General features: G+C 36.9%; 1 protein-coding gene across 3 annotated transcripts in view; it reads left to right on the forward strand.

Moving 5' to 3' along the window:
- Nucleotides 1-13,124, forward strand: part of Rbpj (recombination signal binding protein for immunoglobulin kappa J region) — a 97,388-nt gene that overhangs the window by 32,166 nt on the left and 52,098 nt on the right. The window contains exons 1-2 of one of the 3 annotated variants that reach the window (XM_010608467.3): nucleotides 421-438; nucleotides 2,746-2,923. The exons of the other annotated variants lie outside the window; for them this stretch is intronic. Coding sequence (XP_010606769.1) covers nucleotides 2,907-2,923 — 17 coding nt within the window. The 5' untranslated portion in view covers nucleotides 421-438; nucleotides 2,746-2,906. Of the gene's footprint in view, nucleotides 1-420; nucleotides 439-2,745; nucleotides 2,924-13,124 lie in introns of those variants that run through there. 3 annotated transcript variants of the gene reach the window in all.

The following is a 13,124-nucleotide window of genomic DNA, read 5'->3' on the forward strand; positions in this document are numbered from 1 at the left end:
ATAAATAAAATAGACTTTTATCTCGAGCAGTTGACTTAAACCTCTCTGAGTGTTAATCTCTTCACTTGTAAAAGAAGGTAGATCAGAATGAAGTAAAATCCCATCCAAGTAAGATAGTACTTGGTATATTAATTAGCAAATGTTAGTGCCAACGCTGCACTTCTTCCCCAGGAATATTCTATAATAGTATTGGAGGAGGAAAAAAAATACTGAAATTCCAGCTAGAAGATTGAATTTCTCCCAGTGCTTTTATTTTATAACATGTATTTTCTTGAGTCAGTCATTAAAATAGGGCTCTGAAGATTAAATGGAGTAATAAGTCCTGCAGACCTAGACTTTATTCTTTACTCTCTGATGTATTTATGTCTTGATTTACTTTTCAGTGGTAAACACTGTTTTCCGTGCAAGGAGAGAGCTGTGTCACAGGAGCATTAATGGGTAGGGTACTTTATTTTGTTTTGTTTTTTTGACACAGGGTCTTGATTTGTAGTTCAGTCCGGCCCTGAACTCACTATGTAGCTCAGACTGGCCTTTAACGCCTGGCGGTCTTCCTGCCTCAGCCAGCCCCAGTATTGGAATTAATTACAGGGTGGCCACCACATAGGGCTGGATAGGGTACTTTTGTTTGGAGGAGCAGAGTGTAGGAAACAATGTGATGTTCTTCTGGGAGACACACACACACCCACCCACACACCCACACACCCACACACCCACACCCACCCACTGGTTTTAAGCAGGAGTAAGGAGAGGCCAGGTGGTAAAATCATCAGTTTAAAAAGATGGCAAAAAGGGAGGGATTTCATTGGACCAGGTTCCTTGTTTCTGTTCTTCATTAGTTCTGTTCTAATCAAGATCTGTCATGTAATTCTGCTGCCATTATCAGCATTATGAAAAGTGGTCTACATTTTGTAATCTGCATTCCCCACAACCTACAAAAATCTTAATCTTAGCAGTGTGTCATTTTTCTTACACTGGCCTTGAAATAGTTTCATCAGTTGACTCTGTCCTTTCACATAGGAAGTAGTTTTACTTTCTCTTCAGCATGTTCTTTAGCCCTAGTTGAGAAACTTTGTCATCTTCCATTCTTTGTGTATTAACCTTTGTGTCAGCTGTTTAGGATGCCTAGAGCCGAACACAACCTTTCTCACTTTCCTTGGAATCCATCCTTATGGCTTAGCTTTAAATTTAATTAAAAAATTAATTAAAAATTTCCTGATCACTCATCCTCAAGTAGTCTTAGTTGTTTTATGACAGTAAATGTATGTACTTCTTGATAAGTTATTGCTTAGTTTTACTTTAAGTATTCTTCCTGGTAACTGAATAGTATTAAACATGCAGCTATAGCAGTGTAAATTCTTAGATTTAAAATATGACATATACACTTCTTACTGTATGTTAATAATGGAGTATTTTAGATGTTTTTATACAGAAATGGTGAGACAGAGTAAAGAGGAGAGACACATATACCTGCCGAGACAATCATACATTTGGCAATATAACTTGATGGTTAGCCATTCTACAAAAAACAAATTTTCCTCTTTTCTCATACTAAACAATTAACATAGAAGAGTTCTGTGACCCACAGTACATGGGTTTTTTCCTCTTACACCAAGCGAAGAAGCAGCTCTCTCTAATAGACACTAATTGTCCTCTAGTTCGCTTCAGTTCTGAAACAGGATCCCACATACTGAAAGCTCAGTTCCCAAGACACCATTTCCCCATCCTCACCATACAGTCACAAGCACCAGGTGGTATTACCTTTGTTTCTGGTAGATCATCTATAAACTGGGGCTTCTACCTGAGTTCCCAGCACCTGAACTACCCACTTGAGTTCCATTCATTTCCTACAGCAACTCAGAATTTGAGAAAACCCTTACTTACGTTTGCTGGTTTACTGTACAGTATATTGTAAAGGGTACGATAAACATCCACTGAAGAGATGAATAGGGCAAGGGATAGGAAGAAGGGACTCTGGTGCTCTCTCTGGGCACACCGTGCTGTCAAGAACTTCCACGCTTGCCTTTGCTCAAACCTTGTCCTTTTGTATTTTTATGGAGGCTTCATTTATTACCTATACATCATTAGGTCATTGGCCATTGGTAATCAAATTTTAATCTTCAGACCCTCTCCCTTCCCAGAGATTGTAGGGTGGGGCTGAAATTTCCCAAAGTAATCCCATCAGGTCTTTCAAATGACCAGTGCCCTTGGAGAAGCTACCTGAAGTTGCCAGCCATCTGTCAACTCATTAGCAAACAAAAAAACACCACTGAAGGGTACAAGGATTTTAGGAGTTCTATGCCAGAAACAGGCATTGAAAACCAAATATGTATCTCATGATATTATTGCCAACTATCTGTTCAATTATATGCATTTTATTAACAAATACAAGCTTTAGAAACTGGAGCTATTTTTGATTGAATGACTTCCAAGCAATTAAATGATTCAGTAATGTTAAAACCAGGAGTAGTGGTCTTTGAAGGAAATTGTGCTGTATCTCTAAACAGTTTTCCTTTAGTACAGGGGTGTGGGTTATTTCCAGCTCTTACTGAACTTTGAATAGTTGTCATTCAGAAGTGGATCTGGCACCTGTTCTGTATTCTTATGAAGGTTCACATTAAAAATGAGTGTTACACAGTGCTACCAAAAGCGTCTTTGTTTTTCTTAGTCATGGCAGCAGTTGACACAGTGCACTAGTGGCTTAACATACCAACACTTAAGTCGTTATTTTTTGTTTTTGTTTTTAAGTCATTGAAATTATGAGACTATCATTCAAATGGAAGCATTATAGTTCTTCGGAACCATTATGATCTCAAAAGAAAAGGAGAGTGATACAGATACTGGCTGAGGTGTTTTGTGCATCGAAGTGTTCCAAGCTGTGACTTACATTAACATGTTCTTGAAGTACCATGGCGTGGATTAAAAGGTATGCTTTAGAACTCTCCCAGTGACCCTCAGTTCACGAGTAGAATGAACACTCATGAGTTTCTATTTAATTATTACATATTTTAAGATATTTTAAATTTTAGATTGCATATGTGATTATGGGTTTATGGTGTTATTTTGTTAAAAATTATGTTTTATGTTTGAATTTTTTTCCTTTTTGAGATAAAGTTTATGAAAGTCATGGATAAATATTTTCTTTAGGTTTTACTAGTAATGGGCTATAATTTCTTTCACCAAATACTGTAGAGATTATTCATATCTCAGTCTGTAATTGTCTTTCTGGTTCACATCATGGACTAGTTCTCTCAGCAGTGCTTCAGTTCCTGGTAGCCTGAACTAGTACCATTGGATAAATTCTTCATGAAGCTGGAGTATTCCTGTGACCAACAAAGCCGTTCTTCTTTGGGCCATTTGTAGTACAGTTTTTTTTCTTTTACAGAGAATTTTCACTTAGATGAAAATGAATGATTTAAAAAATAATATTGTGGCTATTGTCTATTTTTTTTTGTATGCTTATATTCATGTTATATGTAGTCTTACTGTTACTAGGAGTAGTAGTAGTAGGCTTTGTAATAAATTTAGCCACCAGAAATTCTTTAGCTACTTATATGTGTAAAATTTATCTGAGTGATGTAGTCAGAACTTTTTAAATTAAAAATCTTAGAAACCTAATTTTTTACTATGGTTGCTACTAAAAGTTTTTTGTTTCAAGAATGATGGAAGTGGACTTAGTGCTGAATTCATAAATGTTATATAAAGCTCCAAATTGTTTACCTTTTAGGTAATAAGGGAAATATGTTGGGAAAGTAGACATTTAAGTAGTGGGTAGAAAAATTGAACAGAAATATGGTGGTGCAGCCATGATTTTATCAGGCTACCTTATGTTAAGATCCTTTCATCATGTCAGCAGTTAAATTCTAATGGAATTTAATTTTTAAAGCTAAGACAAAACTGTTTTATATTGCATTCTAGTCCATAAGATAGTCTAATCATGGTCCAAAGTAGAATCATCTGCTTCTTAGCCAGAACAATCATTGATTTCAACTCAGAAGTTTTTGTCTGATAGCACATAGTAGTATCTGCCTGCCAAAAAGGCATTTCAAACGTAATGGTTTAAAGATAGTATTCAGTGCATTGTTTACAGAATATATTTCTGTATGGTACTTGTTTCTTCAAATTAAAATTCTTTCTGGGTTAGTACTTGGGCCTCTGTTTGGTTTGAACTCCAGAGAGGATACACAAGTACGGTTTGCAAACGCTAATTATTATTACTGTCAATCATCATCATCATCATTATTCTAGAGCTGGCAGTTGAACCCAGGGCTTTTGTACTGAGCTACATCTCCAGCCCTTTAAAAAATTTTTATTTTGACACAGGGTCTTGTTAAATCTCTAACATGCTCAGGCTGGGCTCAAACCTGTGATTCTCTTGCCTCAGTGTGATGGCTTACAGGCACATATGGTAGGTAGTACATGCCTGGCTTCCAACTACTGTTCGTTCTTTTTTTTTTTTTCTTGAACTCAGGACCTTGAATTTGGGAGGCAGGTGTGGTGCCACTGAGTTAAATCCCTGGCCCCAAACACTGTTCTTATTGGAAGCTTACAGGCTTGTAGTTAAAAACTTAAGGATCAGATAGCCTATGTTTTATATCTAATGCTCGCTTTATTATCTAGACCGTGAGAATGACCTGGAAAAATATCAATTTTATATATGGAAATATAATCAGTATATAATTCAGTTTGTATACTTGACAATACTAAGTAATGTACACATGGTTAGTCTAGAATTGAACATGTGGGAAGCAGTGGTGATTGACAGTGATGTGATGAATATTAAATGCAAAATTAGGATTTACGTTTTTTAGAGGAGGTTATTATTTTGTTTTTTCCTGTACTGACTTTGGGCTTTTGCCTGTGGTCTTCACAGAATAAAGTAAGCCATTACAAAACATTATTTGATGTTTTTAATTCTTTGACCCTCTTCTCATCAGTGGAAGAAAGAAGGTGGCCACTAGAAATTTGTAATTTATTTAGGGTCTTCCTACTCTTCAAGAATGATTTTTGTATTCTCTAAAGCTGTGCTTTTCAAATTGTAGGCTTTGGGCCATTTTATTTATTCAGTCATTTTTTTTTCTTTGTTTTGCAGTATGATGGACTGAAGTTAGGGCCTTGAACTGAGCGTATTCTCACCCTTAAATTTTTTTTTTTTTTTTTTTTTTTTGAGACAGTGTCTTGCTGAGACACTCAGTTGTTCAAACTGGGCTCAAATTTGTAATCGTGCTGTCTCATCTTCCCAGAGTGCTGGGATGACAGGTGTGCACCACCACATCTGGCTGTTGGCCTATTTAATACAGGGTCGCGAAGAAATAGATTCAGTGAATTATGGCATGTCTTAGAATAGAAAATATTGGTGTACTGAATATAGAAAATTATTGCTTTTTAAAATATTTGTGTTTCAGTTTTTAGAAAAAAAATATATGTACATTTATGTTAAAATTGATTGGGCTAATCTTTTAGTTTCACTAAATATATGTCTCCTATAGTCACAGTTTCTCCGAACTGGTAACCGCCCCTGTCCAAAGGTTGATTTATTCAACAAAAATACAGAATTATATTGTCATGAATATAAAGTTTAAAACTTTCAAATGCTGTCAAATGCCACAAATATCAGAAAATGCAGAAATAAAATTAGTATTTCGATAATAAGCCAGGAATTCCTTTAAGAGCTTTTTCTCCGGTATTATCTATCTTTTATTTTGCTCTTTATGTATATTTGGGTTTCTCATGTAAGAGAAATCATGCTATTTAAGCTTGTGTGTTCAATTTATTTCACTTAATAGGATGACATCCATTTCGTACATCCATTTTTCTACAGATGATACCAGTTTATCCTTTATGGCAGAGTAGTACTCAGTTGTGTATAAATGCCACAGCTTCTTTATCTACTTGTCTGTTGATGGACATATAGGCTTCTTCCAAATTTAGTTATTGTGAATTGTGCTGCTGTGAATATGGCCATACATATATCATTATAGTATGATGTCTTTAACTCTTTCGGGAAGAGAGCTAAAAGGGGAATTGCTAGATTAAAAGGAATTTCTAGTTTTAGTTTTTTTGAGCAGTCTGAACTGATTTCCATACTGGTTTTCTTTTCTTTTTGTTTTGGTTTGGTGGGAGGTTGAACTTGGATCCTTGTGCTTGGGAGGCAGGCATTGGAACCACTGAGCTAAATCCCCAGCCCTCCACACTGGTTTTACCAGTTTACACTCCCACCAACAATGTAGTGGGTTCCTTTTATCTCCTCTACAGCCTCACTAGCATTTGTTAATAATTTCTTGATGATAGCCATTCTTTCTGAAGATGGAATTTCATTGTTCTTTTAATTTGCATTTCTCTAATGGCCAGTGATGTTGGACATTTTTTTCTTATTAGCCATTTGCACTTTTTCTAAGAAAATTCTGTTCATTTTGGTTGCCCATTTTTTTATTGGATCTTTGGTCTGAAGGGGTTAATTTTTTTCAATTTTTATATATTCTAGATATTTGTCCTTTGTTCAATGAATAGTGGGCAGAAAATTTTTTTCCCATTTGGTAGGTGCTTTCTTCACTCTCGGTGATTTCCTTTTCTTTAAAAAGGTGAAGAACCATTTTAATTTGATATGATCTCATTTGTTGATTCTTGGTATTCTTGGGCAAGTTTGTTCTATTCAGAGAGTCCTTGGCTTACACCTTTCTCCCAAGAGATTTACCTATTTTATCTTCCAGCTAATTGCTCTTGCTAATGTTTCAAAAATTGTATTGAACAGGAGTGATGATAGTGCACATCTCTATCTTTTTCTTGATTTTTGAGGAAAAGTTTTTCAGCTTTTTTCCATTTAATACCGTGTTGGGCATTGGTTTGTTATAAACAGCTTTTGTCAGATTGAGAGAAAATTGTTCGATACCTATTTTCTTTGGGATTTTAAAAAATCATGAATGGATGTTGAATTTTTAAAGGCTTTTTCTGCATCTTTTGAGATGATCATGTGGCTTTTGTCCTTGCTTCTGTCTATGTGATGTATTACATTATTGATTTGCATATGTTTAACCATCCCTGCATCTTGGAGGTGAATCCTACTTGGTCAATGATACATGATCTTTTTGATGATTTGTTGCATTCTTTTTGCCAGTATCTTGTTGAAGATTTTTGCGTCTATGTTCACGGAAGAAATTCTCTTTTGGTTGGGTCCTTTTCTGGTTTTGGAACTGGGGTGTTGCTAGCAATCAGGAATGATTTGGGGAACACTCCTTCCCTTTCAATTTCATTAAAGAGTTTAAGGAGAATTGGTACTAGATCTTCTCTAAAGTTTTGTGGAATTTGACAGTGAATCCTGGCCTTTCCTAGTTGTAGCTCTTTTTATTAAGTGAGAGTAATTTTATGTTGTTTTGTTTTACTAAAAATAAGTGAGCAGGATGAGTTCCAGTTTGCGTCTTCTAATGGAATACCATATCCTCTGCATCACTTTTAAGGGTCCCCTTCGATCTGTTTTGTTTGAAATAAAGGTTATTACAGATCATAGAAGAGGAGAGCCTAACAAGTAGTAGCTTTTGAGTTGTGTTAACTGAGGCTGTTTTATTAAGTTGAGTGATCTATTTTGCTTGTTGGCATGCAATTTGGTGTTTATCAACACATAAACTGCCAGTGATAGCACATTCTAGAGTTGAGTTAATAAGCTCCTCCCGTTACATGGAATGAAAAAGAAGAGACTAGGAAATGTAATCCAGTATAGATTGGTTTGGCTTTGTTTGGCTTGGTTTTGTTGAGAAAGGTTCTCATTATGTAGGCTGGCCTTAACCTCATTATGTAGTCTAGGCTGCCCCTGAACTCCTAGCAGTCCTCCCGCGTCACCCTCCTGAGTGCTGGGATTGTATCATGCACCACCATGCATGGCTCCATATAATTTTTTAAAAACTTTAGTTTTAAGGTATGTGTAGGTCTTGCAGAGATCTGAGTTGTAGTAATGGCCAACTGGGAAGCTCAGTGACACATTTTTCAACCAGAAAAGTCATCAACTCGCTAAGATAGATATTACAAAGTCAATGGCAAGAATAGATAATTAAGTGTGAAACCTGTCTCTTTTTTTTTTTTTTTCTGCTTTGTGAGTTTGTTTTGTTTGCCTTAGTAAGTAGGCCCTGAGTTCAATTACTGGTACAAAAAATTTTTTACAGTACTTCATAGTTATAGAGCAGTTTGCATTGATGGGAAGTGGGTCATGTTAAAAGTACAAAAACGTGTGTGTGTTTGTGTTTGTGTCTGTATATATTTGTTCATTTAACAAGTGCCATTTTAATTCAAAGGTAAGTTCAATGCAATACAAGTTAAGCATCTATCATATATCATAAATACTTAAGGTAATCAAATGTTTAAGCTTCTGTTTTTGTGAGGATTTTGATACCATTTAAACTTTAATTTTTCTAGGTTACCGCAGTGTCCTCATAACATCAGATATTTTGCTTTATTGATCTAATGAGGTTGATCACAGAGTTTCTGGTGAATAATTTTAAATAAATAAGATTTAAAAGGAGGGTAGTATCAGCATACATGTTTTAAGAGTATTTCTAAAATACAGTTTCTTCCTCCCTATTAAACAGAAAGGGGATGAGGATTTCTGGTAAATTGTTTCATGGCAATGGAGTTTGTACATTAGCTTTCTACACTTGGGAGTTGAAAAAAATGTAAAGTTCTTTGCCAAAAGAGGAGAGCAAAAGATAATAAGCATAATTCATCTTTGCAAGTTCTTAGAAACTGAGTTAAAGTACGTAGTTCTCTTCTCTGAATTGGGTATGATCTGTTCTTTAGAAGCCATATTTTGAAATTATAGAAGATGATGTAATAACTGCCCAGTTAGTGAGGTAACTCTTGATGATGGTTGCTTGTTGTATACAGATGTGTGCAGGGATATGTTGGTGGAAGTAGTGAATAAGAGCATATGAGAGAAGAGTTGAATCCCTTTCTTGTGAGAAAAGGTCTCACTGTGTAGTTCAGGCTGGCCTTGAGCTCACTGTAACCCAGGGAGGTGATCCTCCTGCCTCAGCCTCCCAGGTGCTGGTATTACAGGTGCATGAGGGTGCATATACACACATACATAAACTTACACACTTCTTCTGTTGTTTTTCTAAACTCTCTTATCTACCAACTGCCCCTTGTCTTCTCCCAGACTGTGCAGTTCATTCTATTCTACAGTAGAATTTCTTGGATCTTCAACTTTGAGCAATCCAATCTTTAAGAGGACTGATTCTTCTTTTCCCTTTGATCAATTTTTTTTTTACCCTATTTCATCTTCACCATGGATATTCTGTTGGGAACTATGAGATGGCATTTGTTTCTTCGGAGTTGTGTGCTTTTCTTTTGGCAGACCTTTCTTTCCTAGTGTATAGTTTAGAAGGAGAGTACATTCTGGTTTAGTTGTCCAAAAATTGAAATCAGTAGCTAAAGGCAGCACCCCAATTCCATATCTAAGATCTCTGCAAGAGCCTAAGTCACTGCATTCATTATTAGACATGACTTCTGTATTCTTGGTTATTAAAAACAAGTCAGAATTGGGCTGAGGATTTAGCTCAGTGGTACCACTGCATGCTTCACAAGCGCTGGGTCCTGAGTTTGATCCCGGGTACCCCCCCCCAAAAAAAAGGTCAGAATCACCCTCTAAGAATGAGGATTAACCACTGTGAGACTATTTTTAAGATGTTTAGATTCTGAATATAATAGAAGTTTAAAAATGAAATATTTGAAAACCAGGCATGGTAGTGCACATCTGTAATCCCAGCACCTGGGAGGCTGAAACAGGAGAGTTACCATGAGTTTGAGGCCAGCCTGGACTACATAGGGAGGGAGTTTAAGGCCAGCCTGGAATATATAGTGAGATCAAAAACCCAAAATAAGTAAATAAATAGATTTTTAAAAAGGTTTTGAACAATATCTCATTACTTTGAAAACTCGTATGGTTTTGGATGTCTGTGGGACTTGTCATATTTCTTAATAGAACACTCAAATATGAACCTAATTGAAAAAGTGAACTGTGCTATCTCAGGTAGTACCTGTTAGGAAAATCGAGGAATGAGAACAATACATTGTTTAAGGAAAGAGAGAAGTGTCCTTTTTTTTTTTTTTTTTTTTTTCTTTTTTACATTACGGAACTGCTAGGTCATTATGAAGAAAGCTTGTAGATGAACAGGAAGAAATGTGTTCCTTCTTATTTCGAAAGGCCTACCCTGTTGCTTAGATTAGGAGCAGTTTTCCTTAGTGATGGAGCGAGCATTGTGAGTCTCTCTTAGCCCATTGTGGGGGCAGGGTGTTGCAAAGCAAGATAATGGCTACCTTAAGTGACCTTCTTGACCAGGTTTTGAGAATTGCTTTAACAATTGTCATGTTGGCATATAATCTTTAAAAATAACAACTGTAAACATGTTACTCTGGAAATCATAGCTGTGAGGATCTTCTTTTTCCTCCTACCCTCTAATTGTTATGAGGAATCCTGGGCCAAACTTGGAATGGGAAGTGGGATAAAACTCTTTAAAAAAGCATTTACTTTGATTGAAAGCTCTTGTGTTTTATTTATCTCCATGGTAGTGATGAAGGTGATTGAGGGTTTGTGTGTGTGTGTGTGTGTGTGTGTGTGTGTGTGTGTGTGTGTGTGTGTGCGCGCGCGCGTGCGTGCGTGCATACGTGGTGGTGGTAGCAGCTAAGCGCTAGATTAATGAAATATGCATTCAATTTAGCTATATTATGATTTCTTTATGGTTGAAATTCCTGTGGGAAAACTAACCTGTGAATGAAAACTTCTAGTCTGGATTAGAGATGGGGCAGAGACAGGTAGCATGCATATTTGGGAAACAGAGGTGATCTGGAGCAATAGGATCTACTACAAGCTTTCACATTTGAAACACAGCCCATCCCTGTGCAGGGAGCCAGTTTTCAATCCTTGCCATAGTTTCCAAATCTGCTACTTTCCTCGCATTAACAGGTTGTGTTTATGGCCCCTGGGACATTGAATAGCAAGTACTCAGTAAATTTTTGTCAAATGAAAACACTTTTGGTAATAATAGGTTTTTAAGACATGCACCTGCCCTGTTAATGACCAACGGGCCACACTCTTACTGATCTCTTAATTTACAAATGGAAAGAATGACTAGATATATTAGGAAGTATTTTTATTTTCAGTTGACCTTAGTTTCTACAAATTTGCGTCAATGAGCTCCTGTGAGATTCTCAAATCTGAAAAACCCAAGTGTGTTCCTCAGTAGGCTTTAATAACTTCTGTGCTTGAAGGGTTCCTTACCCAGTATCTTGGATTCATTAGCCCATGTACCTTGGCAGTGCTCTAGCGTTCCCATTTCACAAATGAGGAGACTGAAGCTGCAGAAGCACTGTTTAAGGTGCTGGAGTGGTTTGTTGGTAATTTGTTCATTTTTGGTTAGGAAGACCTGGGCTTTGGGGAAACAAAACTTAGAAATAGTTAACATAATAAATCAACAGACTTTTCTCACAATGGGTGGATATCCAAGTGGGAAATTATTTATAGGGAAAGACAGATTATGATCTGTGCTTACATTCACAAAAGAAAACTTGTGTATTCCAGCTGAAACATTTCCATATTTGGGATTGACCAGATTTGGTTGGCTAGGAGGTAGAAAACTGTCCTTTTATGGTCACCAGCTCCTCCCGCACTCTCTTGTTTCTCTTTGACTTGGTGGCTCTGACACTCCCTCAGAGATATTTCTCTTCTCTTTTGTTCCTGCTCTCTTGACTCTGTGTTCTCATTGTTCCTTGTCCCCTTTCTCTACTCCCCAGCTCCCTTCTCTCTCTTTTCCTTCCTCCTCATTACTTGCAACTTGAACAAACAAGGGAATTTGCTTTGCATTCTGCCTGCAAAGGAATAATATTGTGAGCATTGAGTAAGAACAGTTTTCAGTTCCAGAGCAAATCAAGTAAAAACTGAGCTGACTAACAAGGGTCAGTCAGGGGATGCTATGAAAATAGCATAAATCTTCAATCCTAGGAGGTTGTCCAAAGTTAAAAGAGCTGAACCAGCACAAGTAGTATTTCTCTTTCAAAATAGTGCCTTGGCCTCTGGGTCTTTGCGTAGGCTGTATTCTTACACTGCCTGCACACCTCTGCCTACACCCATACCTGGTCTTTATTGTGAATGGGACAGTTTACGGGCTGAGGTATGGAATTGGGAATTGGGGTGGGGGAGAGAAGGAGCCAATGACCAGACCAGTAGGATTTTAATTCTTGTGGAATACTATAACCAAGCCAAGACATTGGCAGGTGTCTTGTCGCAAAGTACCACTGAGAGGGTAATTACTTTTAAATTAAAGGTTCATTTCTTGCAGTTCTAGAGGCTGAAAAGTTCGTGATGGAGGGGCCACATTTGGCGAGGTTCTTCTTTCTGTGTCATATCATGGTAGACAGCATCAGATGGCCATATAAGAATGTAATAGGGAGCCAAACTCCCCTGACAAAACCACTGCCCCAGTAACATCAGTCTTCATGAAGACAGCAATATTAAAGAATTCATGAGCACTGAGCCCTATGACCTAAACACCTCCTATTAGGCCCCATCCCTTAACACTTTTGCATTGGACATGGACTTTGGAGGACACATTCACACCTTAATTGTGGTTAAGAGGAAAAAATTAAAAATGGCTACTTTCGATTTGGGCTTTCATTACAAAATTCAAATTTGTACAGTACTTAGAGTTAATGATACCTTTTTAATCTTAAATTTTTCTCCATGCCCAGAACTACTAATACTTTCAGAAGTACAGGTAACTAATTCGTTAAACCACATTATTGGTTTAAACATCATGGTTTAGTAGATTATTATTACAAAAAATGAATTTCCTGAGTGAAATTGTTGGAAACCTGCTCACAGTATATGCAAGTTTTCTTACCAGTTTTAAACAACAGAATTATGTGAAGGAACTGATAAGGTATATTGAGGGCCCTCGTGTTTTGGCATTTCTTCACATAATCTGAAAATGTGAATCACCACTTTTTTTTTTTCTTCTTTTGGAGGTGGTGTTTTACAATATAGTCCAGACTGGCCTTAAACTAGCTGTTTAGACCATGTTGGCAATTGAGTTGGCAGTCCTGCCGCCTCAGCTCCTGATTTACTACTTTTTTGAAATGTGAACATG

The sequence above is a fragment of the Fukomys damarensis genome, unplaced genomic scaffold, assembly GCF_012274545.1.
Source record: "Fukomys damarensis isolate Sample0158 unplaced genomic scaffold, DMR_v1.0_HiC HiC_scaffold_35, whole genome shotgun sequence".
NCBI classification, from domain to species: Eukaryota; Metazoa; Chordata; class Mammalia; order Rodentia; family Bathyergidae; genus Fukomys; species Fukomys damarensis.